Source organism: Heterodontus francisci, chromosome 13, assembly GCF_036365525.1.
Source record: "Heterodontus francisci isolate sHetFra1 chromosome 13, sHetFra1.hap1, whole genome shotgun sequence".
NCBI classification, from domain to species: domain Eukaryota; kingdom Metazoa; phylum Chordata; class Chondrichthyes; order Heterodontiformes; family Heterodontidae; genus Heterodontus; species Heterodontus francisci.
Window position 1 is genome coordinate 42322588 of NC_090383.1, and position 21235 is coordinate 42343822.

The 21235-nt window shown below is 44.4% G+C and overlaps 1 protein-coding gene across 10 annotated transcripts in view; it reads left to right on the forward strand.

Annotated features, from left to right (window-relative positions):
- The window catches only part of dop1a (DOP1 leucine zipper like protein A), a 555441-nt gene that overhangs the window by 479609 nt on the left and 54597 nt on the right, over positions 1–21235 (forward strand). For 9 of the 10 annotated variants that reach the window (XM_068044706.1, XM_068044707.1, XM_068044701.1 and 6 more), the window contains one exon: positions 7130–7282. The exons of the other annotated variant lie outside the window; for it this stretch is intronic. In XM_068044706.1, coding sequence (XP_067900807.1) covers positions 7130–7282 — 153 coding nt within the window. The remainder of the gene's footprint in view (positions 1–7129; positions 7283–21235) is intronic. 10 annotated transcript variants of the gene reach the window in all.

A 21235-nucleotide genomic window follows, 5' to 3' on the forward strand; every position in this document is an offset into this window, starting at 1 on the left:
AGACATATAAGATAATCAGAGGGTGGATAGTGAGCGTCTTTTTCCTCGGATGGTGATGGCAAACACGAGGGGACATAGCTTTAAGTTGGGGGGTGATAGATATAGGACAGATGTCAGAGGTAGTTTCTTTACTCAGAGTAGTAGGGGCGTGGAACGCCCTGCCTGCAACAGTAGTAGACTCGCCAACTTTCAGGGCATTTAGGTGGTCATTGGATAGACATATGGATGAAAATGGAATAGTGTAGGTCAGATGGTTTCACAGGTGGGCGCAACATCGAGGGCCGAAGGGCCTGTACTGCACTGTAATGTTCAAAAAAAAAAACTTGGATTGTTTTCACTGGAACGACGGAAGTGGAGGGGTGACATGATGGAGGTTTACAAAGTTATGAGTGGCATGGACAGAGTGGATAGTCAGAAGCTTTTTCCCAGGATGGAAGAGTCAGTTACTAGGGGACGTAGGTTTAAGGTGCGAGGGGCAAAGTTTAGAGGGGATGTGCGAGGCAAGTTCTTTACACAGAGGCTCGTGAGTGCCTGGAACTTGCTGCCGGGGGAGGTGGTGGAAGCAGGTACGATAACGACGTTTAAGAGGCATCTTGACAAATACATGAATAGGATGGGAATAGAGGGATACGGTCCCCGGAAGTGCAGAATGTTTTAGTTTAGACAGGCATCAAGATCGGCGCAGGCTTGGAGGGCTGAATGGCCTGTTCCTGTGCTGTACTGTTCTTTGTACGGGCTAGGTACATTCCAATAAGGGCCAAAGGTAAGGGAACCAAAGCCAGGGCTCCTTGGATGACGAGCAAGGTCGAGAATATGATGAAGCAAAGAAGAGGGTGTATGATGCATGTCAGGTGAATTCTTCAAGCAAGAATCAGGTCAAGGGTAATAAGTTGAGAGGGGAAGTGAAGAAGAAAATAAGACTGAAAAAGAGTGAATATGAGAAAAGAAAACCCAAAAAATCTCTACTGGCATGTAAGTAAATGGTAAGCGGGTAGTAAGAGGCAGGTTGGGGCCTATTCGGGACAAGCAGGATGATATTTGCTTAGAGGTGCAAGGCAAGGCTAGAATACGTAGAGTGCTTTGTATCAGTGTTTACCAAGGCAGAGGATACTGACAAAATGTAAGTCGAAGCAGAGATGGAAAAGGTAGTGAATGAGGTGATAATTGATCGGCAGGATGTACTGGATAGGCTGGATATGCTTACAGTGGATAAGTCACCTGGTCCGGATGGCTTGTATGCCAGGTTGCTGAAAGAAGTGGGAGTGGAGATAGCAGAAGGGCTTTCCATAATCTTCCAATCTTCTATAGATATGAGGGAGGTGCCAGAGGATTGGAGAGTGGCAATTGTGGGACTTTTATTCAAGAAAGGGTGTAACTACTATTCTTGGTAACTACATGCCAGTCAGTTTAACATTTGCGGTGGGGAAGGTTTTAGAAACAATAATCAGGAAAATATCAACAGGCATTTGGAGAGGTTTGAGTCAGTTAAGGATAGCCAGCATGGATTTGTAAAAGGCAGATCATGCTTACTAATCTAATAGATTTTTTTGATGAAGTAACAAAGACGGTTGATGAAGAGAGTATGGTAGATATTGTCTTTATGGATGTTAAATGCCTTTGACATAAAAGGCTGGTTACCAAAATTGAGGCTCATGGAACAGGAGGATCATTGTTAGCTTGGATAAAAAATTGGCTTAAGGACAGAAAACAGCACGTTGTAGTAAATTGGTTGTTTTTCAAACTGGAGGATGGTAGTGGTATTCCCCAAGGTTCAGTGCTCGGACCACTGCTTTTTTTTATATACATAAATGACTTGGATATTGGAATACAGAGTAAAATTACAAAATTTGCTGATGATCCCAAACCTGGAGGTGTGGTCGACAGTGAGGATTATACCAGTCCACTGCAACAGGACATAGATAGGCTAGGAGACAAGTGGCAGATGGAATACAATACAGAGAAATGTGAGGTGATGCATTTCGGCAAAAGGGAAAGGCAGAGGCAATATAGACTAAATGACACAGTTCGAAAATGTGTACGTGAACAGAGAGACCTGGGGATTCATGTGCATAGATTTTTAAAGGTGGCAGGACAGATTGAGGGAGGTGTTAGCACAGCATGGGATTTTGGACTTCAAAAATAGAGGTATTGAGTACAAAAGCATGGAAGTTACACTTGAACCTTTATAAAGCTCTGGTTAGGCTGCAGCTGGAGTGCTGCGTCCAGTTCTGGTCACCACACTTTAGGAAGGATATGAGGGTCCTTGAGAGGGTGCAGAGGAGACTGGTTCCAGGGATGAGGGATTTTAGCTACAATGTTAGGTTGGATTTGTTGGGGTTGTTCTCCTTCGAGCAAAGGAGGTTGAGGTGAGATTTGATAGAGGTGTACAAGATTATGACAGATTTGGATAGCGTAGACAAAGAAAAACAGTTCCCATTAGCTAATGGTCCAAGGAGTAGGGGATGCAGATTTAAGGTTTTGGGCAACAGTTGCATAGGGGATGTGAGGAAGAACATTTTTACGCAGCGTGTGGTGATCACCTGAACTCGCTACCTATGGAAGGGGTAAAAGCGGACACGATGAATGATTTCAAAAGGAAATAGCATGGGTACTTGAGGGAAATAAGCTTATAGGGCTATGGGGATGGAGCTGGGGAATGGGACTGATCGGATTGCTGTGCCAGCATGTACTCAATGGGCCGAATGGCCGCCTCCTCTGCTGTTATGACTCTGACGTTCCTGCTGCTAAGAGCAGTAGAAGCCTCAGGAATGATTTAGTGGTCATTACTGAGATGTGTTTGCAGGGAAACCAGGTTTGGGAATTGAATATCCAATGGTATTCAGTATTTCGGAAGGATAGGCAAGAATGATAAGGAGGTGGTGTAGCTTTGTTAGTAAAGGAAGAGATCAGTGCTGTAGTGAGAAATGATATAGGCACTGGAGATCAAGACGTAGAATGAGTCTGGGTAGAAATAAGAAATAGCAAGGGAAAGAAGTCACTGGTGGGAGTAATCTACAGGTCGCCAAACAGTAGTTCCGCAGTGGGGCACAGTATAAACCAGGAAATACTGGGGGCTTGTAAGAAAGGAACGGCAATAATCATGGATAATTTTAATATGCATGTAGACTGGATTAATCAAATTGGCAAGGGTAGCCTCACGGGAGAGTTTATTGAATGTATTAGAGATTGTTTTTTGGAGCAATATGTTGTGGAACAAATCAGGGAGCAGGCTATTCTAGATTTGGTATTATGTAATGAAGTGCAATTAATTAATCTCATAGTTAAGGATCCTTCAGGAAAGAGTGATCATAGCATGCTAGAATATCAATTTCAGTTTGAGGGCGAGAAACTGGAGTCCCACACTAGCGTTCTGGAGTTAAACAAAGATATGAGGACAGATTTGGCTTTAGTGGACTGGGCAGGAAGACTAAAAGGTGGGACAGTTGATGAGCAGTGGCAGATGTTTAAGGAGATATTCAATTCCTCCCAACTAAAATATATTCCAGAGAGGAAGAAAGATTGGAAGAGGGGAAAAAACATCCATGGCTAAGCAAGGAAGTTAAGGATAACATAAAGACAAAAACTAAGGCATACCATATTGCAAAGTTTGGTGGCAGACTGGAAGATTGGGAAACTTTTAAAGATCAACAAATAAGTAATAAAAAGAGCAAAGATAAATTATGAAAGAAAACTAGCGCAAAATATAAAAACGGATAGCAAAAGCTTCTATATAAAAGGGAAGAGAGTAGCTAAAGTGAATGTTGGTCCCTTGGAAGATGTGACTGGCGAGTTAATAGTGGGGAACACAGAAATGGCGGAGACACTAAATCAGTATTTTGCTTCAGTTTTCACGGTGGAGGACACTAGTACCATCCCAATAGTAACAGGTAATGCAGAGGTTATAGAAAGGGAGGAACTTAGAACAATCATCATCACTAGGGAAAAAGTACTGAGCCAACTTTTGGGATTAAAGGCAGACAAGTCCCCAGGGCCTGATGGCTTACATCCTAGGGTCTTAAAGGAAGTGGCAGCAGAGATAGTAGATCCATTGGTTATAATATTCCAAAATTCCCTGGAGGCGGGGATGGTTCCAGTGGATTGGAAAAATGCTAATATAACGCCCTTATTCAAAAAGGGAAGGAGGCAGAAAGTAGCAAACTATAGACCAGTTAGTTTAACATCTGTCGTTGGGAAATTGTTAGAATCCATTATTAAGGAAGTAATAACAGGACATTGATAAAGTCAAAACGCAATCCATCAGTCAGCATGGTTTTATGAAGGGTAAATAGTGTTTCACTAATTTGCTAGAGTTCTTCGAAGATGTAACAAGTAAAGTGGATAATGGGGATCCTGTAGATGTAGTATATCTGGACTTCCAGAAGGCATTTGATAAGGTGCTGCACAAAAGGTTAATACACAAGGTAAGATCACATGGGGTTAGGGGCAATTTATTAGCTTGGATAGAGGATTGGCTAACCAACAGAAAACAGAGAGTCGGGATAAATGTGTCCTTTTCTGGTTGGCAAGATGTAACTAGTGGGGTGCCACAGGGTTCGGTCCTCGTTCCCCAACTATTTAAAATCTATATTAATGACTTGGATGCAGGGATAGAAGGTACTATAGCCAAGTTTGTAGATGACACTAAAATAGGTGGGATAGTAAGTTGAAATAAGAAATTTACAAATGGATATGGATAGGTTAGGTGAATGGGCCAAAATTTGGCAGCTGGAGTTCAACGTGGATAAGTGTGAGGTTATCCATTTTGGTTGGAAGAATAGAAAGGCAAATGATTATCTAAATGGAGAGAAACTTCAGAGTGCTTCGGTGCAGAGGGATCTGGGTATCCTCGTGCATGAATCGCAGAAAACTAGTATGCAGGTGCAGCAGATAATAAGGAAGGCAAATTGAATTTTGGCATTTATTACTAAAGGAATAGAGTATTAAAGTAGGGAAGTGTTGCTGCAATTGTACAAGGCATTAGTGAGACTTCACCTGGAGTATTGCATACAGTTTTGGTCCCCTTATTTGAGGAGGGATGTGGTTGCGTTGGAGGCTGTTCAGAGGAGGTTCACTAGATTGATGCCAGAGATGGGCGGCGCAGTGGTTAGCACCGCAGCCTCACAGCTCCAGCGACCTGGGTTCGATTCTGGGTACTGCCTGTGCAGAGTTTGCAAGTTCTCCCTGTGATCGTGTGGGTTTTCGCCGGGTGCTCTGGTTTCCTTCCACAGCCAAAGACTTGCAGGTTGATAGGTAAATTGGCCATTATCAATTGCCCTTAGTATAGGTAGGGGAATTGAGGGATGGTCGGGATGTGGTAGGAATATGAGATTAATGTTGGATTAGTATAAATGGGTGGTTGATGGTCGGCACAGACTCGGTGGGCTGAAGGGCCTGTTTCAGTGCTGTATCTCTAAATATAAAATATGAGAGGTTTGTCTTAAGAAGAGAGATTGAGCAGTTTAGACTTTTACTCTCTAGAGTTTAGAAGAATGAGAGGAGATCTAATTGAGGTAGATAAAATGATTAAGGGGATTGACAAAGTAGACGTAGAGAGGATGTTTCTTCTGGTGGGGCAATCTAGAATGAGAGGTCATAGTTTTAGTAAAGGGGTAGCAGATTTAAAACAGAGATGAGGAGAAATTACTTCCCTCAATGGGTTGTGAGTTTGTGGAATTCACTATCCCAGAGTGCAGTGGATGCCGGGACATTGAGTAAATTTAAGGAGGAGACAGACAGATTTTTAATTAGTAATGGGTTGCCCTTTTAAGACAGAGATGAGGAGAAATTTTTTCTCTGAGGGTTGTGCGACTTTGGAGCACTCTACCTCAGAAGGTGGTGGAGGCAGGGTCATTGAATAATTTTAAGGTGGGGGTAGATAGATTCTTGTTAGGCAAGGGAATCAAAGGTTATCGTGGGTAGATGGGAGTGTGGAATTCCAGACACACACACATCAGCCATGATCTTCTTGAAAGGCGGAGCAGGCTAGAGGGGTCGAATGGCCTACTTCTCATAATTCGTGTTCGTATGTTTGTATCATGGGATATCTCTCCCTGCTGCACAAACTCCTTAGCATTAAATGTGGCCATTTCTTTTGTTCCTAGCACTGTAGAGGAAAACAGAAGAGTACAAGAAAACCTGTTTGTTTACCCTTCCACAATTTAGAGGTCAATTTTCCCTCCCGTTTTCCAAATTTCCCGTTTGTCTGGCAGTTCAGATCCCAGACAAGCCCCCAATTGGTTACGGCCACCTGGTGAGGGTGGTTTGCACTGTTCAACTCCCACCTGACTGCAGCAAGTATTTTTTGGTTATGAGGGTATAACCCTAACTTGTTTTATTTGTCAAATGAACAGCTGCCTTGTGGGCGTCTCGGGAGAGACCACGGCTAAGGGAGTAAACCCTAACAGAAAATCCGGAGTGGAACCCCGTAGGCGGTCATGTGTCACCTTTGGCATGTTTCCGGCAGTTCCTGCAGCCATACCGGTGCCAAACGTCGTGCTCTGCACTCCTTTGGACCCCACCAGAAAGGCCGAGAGGGGGGTTTTGACGCTTGGGCAACTCTCAACCTCCATACATACGCCCAGGCATGCGCCATGGAGAGGTCACTCCATAGTTGCCTCACAGCGACTGACACCACTGACCACCTCTAGGCGCTTACCCATTGTCTCTCGAGACAAGGAGGCCAAAGAAAGAATGGGTTGAAGGGTAATGGAGAACGGGCAAAAAGTGGAGTTGAGGCTGAGATGAGATCAGCTATGATCGTATTGAATGGCAGAGCAGGCTCAAGGGGCTGAATGGCCTACTCCTGCTCCTAGTTCTTACGTTCTTAAGAGAGCGGCACTGTACGTGTTAGTGAAGTGCACAATAGGTTGATGAAATCAAAACAGAAAATGCTAAATATTCAGCTGGCCAGGCAGCATCTGCGGAGCGAGAAACAAAGTTAACATTTCAACCATAACCTTTCATCAGAATTGGGAGGTTGATGAAAGTTAATAATCTTTAGCTTGTTTTAGTTTGTGAAATGGTACAATTTAATAGATCTGAGACTGAAATAAATGCCTGAGTAAAGATTAGTGCAGGGACTTGCATCCGAGGCATTCACCTGGCCTGATTGTGGTTTTGACTCTCACAGCTCGAGTTGCACTGGCACAAAGCAGCTCACTCAACCTGTTTGCGAGTCGTGAGGCAGAACTAGAACAGCGAGCAATGCTTCTGAAGAGACTGGCCTTTGCTATTTTTAGCAGTGAAGTGGATCAATACCAGAAGTATCTGCCAGATATACAAGGTTGGTAACACCATTGAAATGTGTACTCAGGGTCCAGTATCTTGTACAGAAGAGCGTGAGAGTAGTTAAAATGGTTATCTCAGAAGTGTTTGAATGATGTTGTCAACCTCATAAAGCACAAATAGTTGATGAATATTATTCAACCCTGCGTGCAACACCCTATTATAACAAGTCTCCACGAATAGTGAATAGCTGAAACATCTCGATTCGAATGTGCTGTAACTTTAAGATATTACTGGATAGGATGATCACATTATCCTTTAACAACATTACAAGTTATTACAAAATATTTCAAGTACATGTGGCTCAACAGGTCCAGGTTTCTGCTCCAAATGAGCCTCCTCAAACCCCTTTTTCATCTAAACTGATCAGCATATTCTTCTATACCTTTCTCCCTGATGTGCTTATTGAAGTGCTTCCTTTTGAATGCATCTATGCTATTTGCCTCAACTACTCCCTGTGGTAGCAAGTTCCTCTTTCTAAGCACTCTCTGGGTAAAGCAGTTTCTCCTGAATTCCCTATTGCATTTATTAGTGACTATCTTATATTTATGGCCCTGAGTTCTAGTCTCACTTGCAAATGGAAACAAGATCTCTACTTCTACCCTATCAAACCTTTGGAAAATCTTGTAGATCTCTATCAGGTCAACCTCCTCTTGAGAAAAGAGCACCATCCTGTTCAATCTTTTCCGATAGGTATAATCTCTTGATTCTGGTATCACACTTTCTCTGGTATCTCTAAATTTCCTTTTTATAATATGGAGACAAGAACTGTTGAAGTGTGGTCTAACTAAGGTTCTATGCATGTTTAAGACAACTTCTCTGCTTTTCAATTCTTTGCCTCTAGAAATGAACTGTTTGTTTATTTGATGATCTTATTAACCTGCGTCACTACCTTTACTGATCTGTATATATATCTGTATCTCCAGATGGCTCTGTTCCTTTGCCCCCATTTAGATATTTATTTCCAAGCAGTATGTGACCTCCTCATTCTTCCCACCAAAATGAATATATATTGAAGTTAATTTGTCAATTACATGCAGGTTTATTAATGTATTCCTGTATTTTGTTGCAGACCTCTTCTGTATTAACTACACCCCGTGAATCTGTTGACTACCATTTTAAAATGTTGTCCATTGCTGTTGTATTAGAGTTATTGCAGCACAGAAGGAGGCCATTCGATGCATTGAGTCCATGCCGGCTCTCTGTAGAGGAAACTAATCAGTTCGGTTCTCCTGCTGTACCCCCATAGGCCTGCAAGTTTATTTCCCTCAAGTGCATATCCAATGTCCTTTTGAAATCATTCATCGTCTCCACTTCCACCTTCCTCACAGGCGGCGAGTTCCTGGTCATTACCACTTGCTGCGTAATGAAGTTCTTCCTCACACTCCTCTATATCTCTTGTCCAAAACCTTAAATCTCTGTCCCATAAGCTAATGGAAACAGCTGTTCTTTGTCTACTTTATCTAAACCTGTCATAATCTTGTACATCTCTATCAAATCTCACCTCAATCTCCTTTGCTGCAAGAAGAATAACCCCAGCTTCTTCAACCTAACCTTGTAACTAAAATACCTCATCCCAGGAACCAGTCTGGTAAATCTCCTTTGCACCTTCCCAAGGAATTGAGGGAAGGTGGGGATGTGAGAGGGAAATGGGATTAACGTAGGATTGGATAAATGGGTGGTTGATGGTCGGCACCGTCTCGTTGGGCCGAAGGCCCTGTTTTGGTGCTGTATCTCTCTTTGACTCTATGACCTTCACATCCTTCCTAAAGTTTGGTGACCAGAACTGGACGCAATACTCTAGTTGTGGCCAAACCAGAGCTTTACAAAGGTCAGCATAACTTCCCTGCTTTTGTACACAATACCTCTATTTTAGAAGTCGAAGATCCCATGCGATTTGCTAACTACTTTCTCAGTATGTCATGCCACCTTCAAAGATCTATGCACATGAACCCTCAAGTCCCTCTTTTCCTTGTACATTCTTCAGAACTGTGCCATTTAGTCTATATTGCCTCCGCCTATCACTTCTGCCAAAATGCATCACCTCACATTTGTCTGTATTAAATTCCATCTGCCACTTGTCTGCCCCGTCTCCTAGCCTATCTATGTCCTGTTGTAGTCAACTGGTATAATCCTCACTGTCTGCCACAACTCCAAGTTTGGTATCATTGGCAAATTTGAAATGTTACTCTGTATCCCAATATCCAAGTCATTTCTTTATATGCAAAAAGCAGTGGTCCTACCATCCTCCATTCTGAAAAACAACAATTTACCACAATTTCCTGTTATTAAGCCATTTTTTATCCAAGCTGACACTGATCTTCCTATTCCATGAGCCTCAATTTTGTTAACCAGCCTTTTATGTGGTACTTTGTCAAACGCTTCCTTAAAATCCATTTCGACCAACATTCATTGTTATCCCTTCATCAACCTTCTCTGTTACTTCATCAAAAAATTCAATGAGATTAGTCAAGCACGATCTGTCTTTTAAAAATCCATGCTGGCTGTCCTCAATTAACTCAAACCTTTTCAAGCGCCTGTTGATTTTTTTTTCTCCCCGCATTATTGTTTCTAAAACCTTACCCATCACTGATGTTAAACTGACCAGCCTGTAGTTACTAGGAATGTCCTTACAGCATTTCTTGAATAACATTCTTGAAACATTTGCCACTCTCCAATCCTCTGGCACCTCCCTCATGTTTAGGGAACATTATGCAAGCCCTTCTGCTATCTTCACTCCCATTTCCTTGAACATACTGGAATGCAAACCATCCGGACGAGTGTCCTATCCACACTAAGCATAGGCAGTCTTTTTACAAAGAACGGTACATCTCAGGAATAGGCCATTCGGCCCTCCAAGCCTGCGCCAATCTTGATGCCTGTCTAAAATAAAACCTTCTGCACTTCCGGGGACCGTATCCCTCTGTTCCCATCCTATTCACGTATTTGTCAAGATGCCTTTTAAACGTCGCTATCGTACCTGCTTCCACCACCTCCCCCGCCAGCAGTTTCCAGGCACTCACCACCCTCTGTATAAAGAACTTGCCTCGCACATCCCCTCTAAACTTTGCCCCACGCACCTTAAACCGATGTCCCCTAGTAACTGACTCTTCCACCCTGGGAAAAAGCTTCTGACTATCCACTCTGTCCATGCGCTCATAACTTTGTAAACCTCTATCATGTCGCCCCTCCACCTCCGTCGTTCCAGTGAAAACAATCCGAGTTTATCCAACCTCTTCTCATAGCTAATGCCCTCCAGACCAGGCAACATCCTGGTAAACCTCTTCTGTACCCTCTCCAAAACCTACACATCCTTCTGGTAGAGTGGCGACCAGAGTGGAAGCAATATTCTAAGTGTGGCCCAACTAAGATTCTGTACAGCTGCAGCATAACTTGCCAATTTTTATACTCTATGCCCCGACCGATGAAGGCAAGCATGTCGTATGCCTTCTTGACTACCTTATCTACCTACGTTGCCGCTTTCAGAGACCTGTGGACCTGTACGCCCAGATCTCTCTGCCTGTCAATACTCCTAAGGGTTCTGCCATTTACTGTATACTTCCCACTTGTATTAGATCTTCCAAAATGCATTACCTCACATTTGTCTCACTAATTTTTAGTTTAGTTTAGAGATACAGCACTGAAACAGGCCCTTCGGCCCACCGAGTCTGTGCCGACCATCAACCACCCATTTATATTAATCCTACACTAATCCCATATTCCTACCACATCCCCACCTGTCCCTATATTTCCCTACCACCTACCTATGCTAGGGACAATTTATAATGGCCAATTTACCTACCAACCTGCAAGTCTTCTGGCTTGTGGGAGGAAACCGGAGCACCCGGAGAAAACCCACGCAGACACAGGGAGAACTTGCAAACTCCACACAGGCAGTACCCAGAATTGAACCCGGGTCGCTGGAGCTGTGAGGCTGCGGTGCTAACCACTGCGCCACTGTGCCGCCCTAAATTTGATTGAGCTTTTTGAGGAAGTGACAAAGATGATTGATGAAGGAAGGGCAGTGGATGTTATCTATATGGACTTCAGTAAAGCCTTTGACAAGGTCCCTCATGGCAGACTGGTACAAAAGGTGAAGTCACACGGGATCAGACGTGAGCTGGCAAGATGGATACAGAACTGGCTCAGTCATAGAAGACAGAGGGTAGCACTGGAAGGGTGCTTTTCTGAATGGAGGGATGTGACTAGTGGTGTTCCGCAGGGATCAGTGCTGGGACCTTTGCTCTTTGTAGTATATATAAATGATTTGGAGGAAAATGTAGCTGGTCTGATTAAGTTTGCAGATGACACAAAGGTTGGTGGAGTTGCGGATAGTGATGAGGATTGTCAGAGGATACAGCAGAATATAGATCGGTTGGAGACTTGGGCGGAGAAATGGCAGATGGAGTTTAATCCGGAAAAATGTTCCTGTGCTGTACTATTTTTTGTTCTTTGTAAACTCCTTCTGCCATTTCTCCGCCCAAGTCTCCAACCGATCTATATCCTGCTGTATCCTCTGACAATCCTCATCATTATCCGCAACTCCACCAACCTTTGTGTCGTCCACAAACTTACTAATCAGACCAGCTACATTTTCAAAGAACAAAGAACAGTACAGCACAGGAACAGGCCATTCGGCCCTCCAAGACTGCGCCAATCTTGATGCCTCCTTTTTGATGACGACATGACCCAGACTATCTACACTCCCTTTCCTAGATTCATCATCCACCAGGTCCTTCTCTTTGGTGAATACTGATGCAAAGTACTCATTTGGTACCTCGCCCATTTCCTCCAAATCATTTATATATAATACAAACAGCAAAGGTCTCAGCACTGATCCTTGCGGAACACCACTAGTCACAGCCCTCCATTCAGAAAAGCACCCTCTGTCTTCTATGACCGAGCCAGTTCTGTGTCCATCTTGCCAGCTCACCCCTGATCCCATGTGACTTCACCTTTTGTACCAGTCTGACATGAAGGACCTTTACTGAAGTCCATATGGACATCATCCACTGCCCTTCCTTCATCAATCATCTTCGTCACTTCTTCAAAAAACTCAAATCAAGTTAGTGAGACACCACCTCCCCTTCACAAAACCATGCTGCCTCTCGCTAATAAGTTTGTTTGTTTCCAAATGGGAGTAAATCCTGTCCCGAAGAATCCTCTCCAATAATTTCCCTGCCACTGACGTAAGGCTCACTGGCCTATAATTTCCTGGATTATCCTTGCTACCCTTCTTAAACAAAGGAACAACATTGGCTATTCTCCAGTCCTCTGGGACCTCACTTGTAGCCAATGAGGATACAAAGATTTCTGTCATGGCTCCAGCAATTTCTTCCCTTGCCTTCCTCAGTATTCTGGGGTAGATCCCATCAGACCCTGGGGACTTAACTACCTTCATGCTTTGCAAGATGTCCAACACCACCTCCTCTTTGATAACGACATGACCCAGACTATCTACACTCCCTTCCCTCGACTCATCATCCACCAGGTCCTTCTTTTTGGTGAATACTGATGCAAAGTACTCATTTAGTACCTCGCCCATGTCCTCTGGCTCCCACATAGATTCCCTCCTCTGTCCTTGAGTGGGACAACCCTTTTCCTGCTTACCCTCTTGCTCTTTACTTATGTATAGAAAATCTTGGGATTCTCCTTAATCCTGTTTGCCGATGACTTTTCATGACCCCTTTTAGCCCTCCTGACTCCTTGCTTAAGTTCCTTCCTACTTTCTTTACACATCCTTCCTATCAAATTTCACCCCATCCAATGCCTCTACCATTTCCACTTCCTTAGTAAACACCGATACAAAGTACTCATTATGTATTCTAGCCTTGCCCTGTGCCTCTCAGCATACATCACCCTCTTTGTCCCTGATGGGACCCACTGCACCACTTGCTATTTACATGCCAGTAGAAGATTTTTGGTTTATGCCATTCTATTCTCATATTCTCTTTTTGCCAGTCTTATTTTCCTTTTTACTTCCCCTCTCAACTTACCGTAATTGGCTTAGTTCTCGCTTGAGGAATTCATCTGACATGCATCATACACCCGCTTTTTTGTTTCATCATATTACCTATTTCCCTTGTCATCAAAAGAGCCCTGGCTTTGGTTCCCCTGCCTTTCCTTCTTGTTGGAATATACCTCACCTGTACCTTAAAGATCACCCATTGTTCTGTTACAGTTTTTCCTTTCAATCTTTGATTCCATTTTCGGTCCTCTGGCGAGATCCCTCGTCATTCCATTGAAGTTAGCTTCCAATTTAGAAGTTCTCCTCCATTACTAATCTAAACCTTATGATATGATGACCACTCTTACCCAAGTGTTATCCCACAGACATTTCACCCATCTCATTTCCCAGCACCAGATCCGGCAATGCCTCTTTTTCCTAGTTGGTCCAAGGACATACTGGTCAAGAAAGTTCTGAACACTTGTCACAAGTTCCTCCCCCTCCTTTCGCTTTACTCTAACTTTATCCCAATTGATATTTGGGTATTTAAAGTCTCCCAATATCACCATTCTATAGTTCTTGCACATCTCTGATTCCTCAGCAAATTTGCTCATCTGTCCCTCTCTTACTATTTGGAGGCCTTTAGAATACCCCCAGTCGCATAATCTTACCCTTTTTGCTTCTCAACTCCAACCAAATGGATTCTGTCCTTGCCGCCTCAAGCACATCCTCTCTTTCCGACACTAAGTAAATAGCACGCAGTTGTACTGGCTGAGTACTGTGAGGCAGAGCGCTTAACTCAGAAATTTGATACATGTGGGAATTTCAAGGGTTACTCTCTTTCTAAAATCTAGTCATGTTTGCATTTAGCATAATTTTAACATTAAATTGTAGTTTCTTTCCATCTTAGTCAGTGGTAAACAAGCTGCCTGCTAGTGTCAGCTGCACAGTTTGTTAATTAGGTAGCTAGTTAGAACTGGTTCCCTAGTCAGCAGGGCCTGACTCCGTTCTGTGGAATTCCAGCTCGTATAATTACAGAGGTTTTGCTTATCCACGAAGTAAGTAGGACGAAGTTCTGCACGAGTCAGTCCTGCGAGGCAGAGTGTTTAACTTGGGAATTTGGTAAGTGTGTGAATTTGGTGCAGTGAGAGCGGAGGTGCTGGTCTGATCCTCTACAAAACAAGCAGTGATCCAAGGGAAGGAGCCAGAGATGGTGAGGCCTGAGAGCTGATGTCCAGAGGCATTTATTAGGTGAGCAGGTCGGTGATTTGGGAGTTTTAAGGGTTTTTTCCTTTCTAAACTGTGGCAGTAGTTTAAACTGGTACTGAGGAGATGTAAGTATTGTATTAAATTTAACTAGTTAAAACTACTTAATGTAACTACAAATTATCAGTGATATTTCTAAACTTGAAACCCAATTCGTTAAATAAAACTCAATAGAGATAGCAGGGCAGGTGATGTGTTGCAGCTGTAGCATATGGGAGCTGGTGGACACCAGTGTGATCCAGTGCAACCACATCTGAAGTAAGTATCTGCAGCTTGAGCAACTTCGGCTCAGAGTTGATGAGCTGAAGTCCAAGATTTGGACACTGCAATACATCTAGGAAGGGGAAAGCTACCTGGGCACTTTATTCCAGGAGGCAGTCACATGCCTTAGGCTAGTTAATTCAGATTTTGTCCGTTCTTAGGGACAGGAGAGTGTGACTACAGGTGAGGAAGGTATGGGGATCCTGAATAAAAGCAAAATACTGCAGATGCTGGAAATCTGAAGTAAAAACAAGAAATGCTGGAAGTACTCAGCAGGTCTGGCAGCATCTGTGGAGAGAGAAGCAGAGTTAACATTTCAGGTCAGTCACCTTTCATCAAAACTCTGATGAGCTGGCACTGTTGTTCAGCAGGGAGGGACAAAGCGCAAAAGAGCAATAGTTATAGGGGACTCTATAGTCAGGGGCACAGATAGGCGCTTCTGTGGGCGTGAAAGAGACTCCAGGATGGGATGTTGCCTCCCTGGTGGCAGGGTCAAGGATGTCTTTGAACGGACAGGGGGCATTCTGAAGGGGGAGGGTGAACAGCCAGAGGTTGTGGTACACATTGGTACCAATGACATAGACAGGAAGAGTGATGAGGTCCTGCAGGGGGAGTTTAGGGAGTTAGGTAGTAAGTTTAAAAAACAGGACCTCTAGGGTTGTAATCTCTGGATTACTCCCTGTGCCACGTGCCAGTGAGGCTAGAAATAGGAAGATAGTGCAGCTAAACACGTGGCTGAAAAGCTGGTGTAGAAGGGAGGGTTTCAGATATCTGGACCATTGGGATCTCTTCAGGGACAGATGGGACCTGGACAAGAAGGACGGGTTGCATCTAAACTGGAGGTGCACAGATATCCTGGCTGCGAGGTTTGCTAGCGTCACTCGGGAGAGTTTAAAATAGTGTGGCAGGGGGGTGGGAACCAGAGCAGTAGGACAGCAAGAAAAATAAATGAGGGGGAACTGGTAAATAAGGCCAGTAGGACTAAGAGGAAGAGTAGGCAGGGAGATGTTGCGGAGCACAGCGGGACTGGTGGTCTGAAGTGCGTTTGTTTCAATGCGAGAAGTATAACAGGTAAGGCAGATGAACTTAGAGCTTGGATTAGTACTTGGAACTATGATGTTGTTGCTATTACAGAGACTTGGTTGAGGGAAGGACAGGATTGGCAGCTAAATGTTCCAGGATTTAGAAGCTTCAGGCGGGATAGAGGGGGATGTAAAAGGGGTGGGGGAGTTGCATTACTGGTTAAGGAGAATATCGCAGCTGTACTGCGGGAGGACACCTCAGAGGGGTCATGCAGCAAGGCAATATGGGTGGAGCTCAGGAATAGGAAGGGTGCAGTCACGATGTTGGGGGTTTACTACAGGCCTCCCAACAGCCAGCGGGAGGTAGAGGAGCAGATATGTAGACAGATTTTGGAAAGGTGTAAAGGTAACAGGGTTGTAGTGGTGGATGATTTTAACTTCCCCTATCTTGACTGGGACTCACTTAGTGCTAGGGGCTTGGATGGGGCAGAATTTCGAAGGAGCATCCAGGAGGGCTTCTTGAAACAGTCTGTAGATAGTCCAACTAGGGATGGGGCCATAGTGGACCTGGTATTGGGGAATGAGCCCGGCCAGGTGGTCAAGGTTTCAGTAGGGGAGCATTTCGGGAACAGTGACCATAATTCCATAAGTTTTAAGGTACTTGTGGATAAGGATAAGAGTAGCCCTCGGGTGAAGGTGCTAAATTGGGGGAAGGCTAATTATAACAATATTAGGCAGAAACTGAAGAATTTAGATTGGGGGCAGCTGTTTGAGGGTAAATCAACATCTGACATGTGGGAGTCTTTCAAACATCAGTTGATTAGAATCCAGGACCAGCACGTTCCTGTGAGGAAGAAGGATAAGTTTGGCAAGTTTCGGGAACCTTGGATAACGCGGGATATTGTGAGTCTAGTCAAAAAGAAAAAGGAAGCATTCGTAAGGGCTGGACTGCGAGGAACAGACGAATCCCTTGAGGAATATAAAGACAGTAGGAAGGAACTTGCAAGCAAGGAGTCAGGAGGGCTGAAAGGGGTCATGAAAAGTCATTGGCAAACAGGATTAAGGAAAATCCCAAGGCTTTTTATATATATATATATAAAGAGCAAGAGAGTAACGAGGGAAAGGGTTGGCCCACTGAAGGACAGAGAAGGGAATCTATGTGTGGAGCCAGAGGAAATGGGCGAGGTACTAAATGAGCACTTTGCATCAGTATTCACCAAAGAGAAGGACTTGGTGGATGATGAGCCTAGGGAAGGGAGTGTAGATAGTCTCAGTCATCTCATTATCAAAAAGGAGGAGGTGTTGTGTGTCTTGCAAAGCATTAAAGTAGATACGTCCCCAGGGCCTGATGGGATCTACCCCAGAATACTGAGGGAGGCAAGGGAGGAAATTGCTGGGGCCTTTGCAGAAATCTTTGCATCCTCATTGGCTACAGGTGAGGTCCCAGACGACTGGAGAATAGCCAATGTTGTTCCTTTGTTTAAGAAGGGTAGCAAGGATAATCCAGGAAATTATAGGCCGGTGAGCCTTACATCAGTGGCAGGGAAATTATTGGAGAAGATTCTTCCGGACAGGATTTACTCCCATTTGGAAACAAATGAACTTATTAGTCAGAGGCAGCATGGTTTTGTGAAGGGGAGGTCGTGTCTCACTAATTTGATTGAGTTTTTTGAGGAAGTGACAAAGATGATTGATGAAGGAAGGGCAGTGGATGTTATCTATATGGACTTCAGTAAAGCCTTTGACAAGGTCCCTCATGGCAGACTGGTGCAAAAGGTGAAGTCACACGGGATCAGAGGTGAGCTGGCAAGATGGATACAGAACTGGCTCAGTCATAGAAGACGGAGGGTAGCAGTGGAAGGGTGCTTTTCTGAATGGAGGGCTGTGACTAGTGGTGTTCCGCAGGGATCAGTGCTGGGACCTTTGCTCTTTGTTGTATATATAAATGATTTGGAGGAAAATGTAGCTGGTCTGATCAGTAAGTTTGCGGACGACACAAAGGTTGGTGGAGTTGCGGATAGTGATGAGGATTGTCAGAGGATACAGCAGGATATAGATCGGTTCGAGACTTGGGCGGAGAAATGGCAGATGGAGTTTAATCCGGACAAATATGAGGTAATGCATTTTGGAAGGTCTAATGCAGGTGGGAAGTATACAATAAATGGCAGAACCCTTAGGAGTATTGACACACAGAGAGAACTGGGGTCCAGGTCCACAGGTCACTGAAAGTGGCAACGCTGGTGGATAAGGTAGTCAAGAAGGCATACGGCATGCTTGCCTTTATCGGTCGGGGCATAGAGTATAAAAATTGGCAAGTCATGCTGCAGCTGTACAGAACTTTAGTTAGGCCACACTTAGAATATTGTGTGCAATTCTGGTCGCCACACTACCAGAAGGACGTGGAGTCTTTGGAGAGGGTACAGAAGAGGTTTACCAGGATGTTGCCTGGTCTGGAGGGCATTGCTATGAGGAGAGGTTGGATAAACTCTGATTGATTTCACTGGAACGACGGAGGTGGAGGGGCAACATGATAGAGGTTTACAGAGTTATGAGCGGCATGGGCAGAGTGGATAGTCAGAAGCTTTTTCCCAGGGTGGAAGATTCAGTTACTAGGGGGCATAGGTTTAAGGTGCGAGGGGTAAAGTTTAGAGGGGATGTGCAAGGCAAGTTCTTTACACAGAGGGTGGCGAGTGCCTGGAACTTGCTGCCGGGGGAGGTGGTGGAAGCAGATACGATAGCGACGTTTAAGAGGCATCTTGACAAATACATGAATAGGATGGGAATAGAGGGAAGTCCCCGGAAGTGCGGAAGGTTTTATTTTAGACAGGCATCAAGATCGGCGCAGGCTTGGAGGGCCGAATGGCCTGTCCTGTGCTGTACTGTTCATTGTTCTTTGTACTATGACTTTTAAAAGTTTAAGATAGAGTCTGGAAGGTCAGGTGACCGCACATCGACTCTGCTAAAGAACAAGACAGGACAAAGACATTATTTTTGAAAAAAACAGACTGTAGGGGTAATACTTGAAGAACAATAGGTTTCACCCCCCCCAGACTTTCAGGTCATAAACAAAGGGGTCAGTGATTCTGAAAATGCTAAAAAAAAAGATTTTTGAAGGTTGTAAGAGAGGAAACCAGCGGTTGCGGCCTCAAGGCAGCTGTAAGAAGGGAACCCAGCGGCTGAGAGCAGGCTGCGAAGACTTGAACCTGTTTTGAAAGTTGAAGTTAGCAGAGAAGTAGAAGATAAGCAGAATCACCGGAAATTGCCTTATTCATGGACGTCCAGGCCAGAATTGCTCGGAAAAGTGAGCGAAGAGGACATTAATTTTTAAAAACTTCTGGGAAATCCAACCCATTGCTAATGGGAGGAGTTTGGGATTTTTAACAGTAGGGGATTTCACCATCAAAAAGGACTGTGTAACGTATAAGTGTGGTGTAAGGTTTTCAAGTATTTTAATAAGTAAGGAAAATACCTTTAAAGTAAGGAAAATAACTTGGGTTTTCAACCACTATGGGGTGGCACAGTGGCGCAGTGGTTAGCACTGCAGCCTCACAGCTCCAGGGACCTGGGTTCAATTCTGGGTACTGTCTGTGCGGAGTTTGCAAGTTCTCCCTGTGACTGCATGGGTTTTCGCCGGGTGCTCCGGTTTCCTCCCACCGCCAAAGACTTGCAGGTGATAGGTAAATTGGCAGTTGTAAATTGCCCCGAGTGTAGGTAGGTGGTAGGGAATATGGGATTATTGTAGGGTTAGTATGAATGGGTGGTTGTTGGTCAGCACAGACTCGGTGGGCCAAGAGCCTGTTTCAGTACTGTATCTCTAAATAAAATAAAATACTACGACTACTGGGGATTTCTTTTAGTTATAATTAAAATCTTAAAAATGTCAAATCCTGTCGTGTAATTATTTTAATTGGTCTGGGGGTTCATATCTCAATTTTTATCATTAACGGTCTCGCGGAGGTTATAACATAGGGTGAAATCAGAGAGCTGAATCAAAGATTGGTACGGGAGAAATGGGTTTCGATTCATGGGCTGCTAGCACCAGTACTGGGGAAAGAGTACCATTGGGATGGCATTCACCTGAACTTTGCTTAGACCAGTGTCCTGGCAAATAGTATAATTCAGGTTGTAGAGAGGGCTTTAAACTAAATAGTGGAGGTGAGGGTTCAGGTGAAGGGAAATTTAGAAAAGATAAGGCAATAGTGCAGGATAGCGACACAGGTAATGCACGACAGAAATGTGGAGGTTGTTTAGGGAGCACTTGCTGCGACTGCTGGATAGGTTTGTCCCGATGAGGCAGGGAAGGGATGATAGGGTGAAGGAACCTTGGATGACGAGATGTGGAACAGCTAGTCAAGAGGAAGAAGGAAGCTTACTTAAGGTTGAGGAAGCAAGGATCAGACAGGGCTCTAGAGGGTTACAAGGTAGCCAGGAAGGAACTGAAGAATGGACTTAGGAGAGCTAGAAGGGGACATGAAAAAGTCTTGGCGGGTAGGATTAAGGAAAATCCCAAGGCGTTCTACACTTATGTGAGGAACAAGAGGATAGCCAGAGTGAGGGTAGGGCCGATCAGGGATAGTGGAGGGAACTTGTGCCTGGAGTCGGAGGTAGGGGAGGTCCTAAATGAATACTTTGCTTCAGTATTCACTAGTGAGAGGGACCTGATCGTTTGTGAGGACAGCGTGGAACAGGCTGATATGCTCGAACAGATAGAGATTAAGAGGGAGGATGTGCTGGAAATTTTGAAAGACATGAGGATGGATAAGTCCCCGGGGCCAGACGGGATATACCCAAGGATATTACGGGAAGCGAGGGAAGAGATTGCTGCGCCTTTGGCGATGATCTTTGCGTCTTCACTGTCCACTGGAGTAGTACCGGATGATTGGAGGGTGGCAAATGTTGTTCCCTTGTTCAAGAAAGGGAATAGGGATAACCCTGGGAATTATAGACCAGTCAGTCTTAAGTCGGTAGTGGGCAAATTATTGGAGAGGATTCTGAGAGACAGGATTTATGATTATTTGGAAAAGCATGGTTTGATTAGAGACAGTCAGCATGGCTTTGTGAGGGGCAGGTCATGCCTCACAAGCCTTATTGAATTCTTTGAAGATGTGACAAAACACATTGATGAAGGAAGAGCAGTGGATGTGGTGTCTATGGATTTTAGCAAGGCGTTTGATAAGGTTCCCCTTGGTAGGCTCATTCAGAAAGTAAGGAGGCATGGGATTCAGGGAAAGTTGGCTGTTTGGATTCAAAATTGGCTGGCCCATAGAAGTCAAAGGGTGGTAGTAGATGGAAAGTATTCAGCCTGGAATTCGGTGACCAGTGGTGTTCCGCAGGGATCTGTTCTGGGACCTCTGCTCTTTGTGATTTTTATAAATGACTTGGATGAGGAAGTGGAAGGCTGGGTTAGCGAGTTTGCCGATGACACGAAGGTTGCTGGAGTTGTGGATAGTGTGGA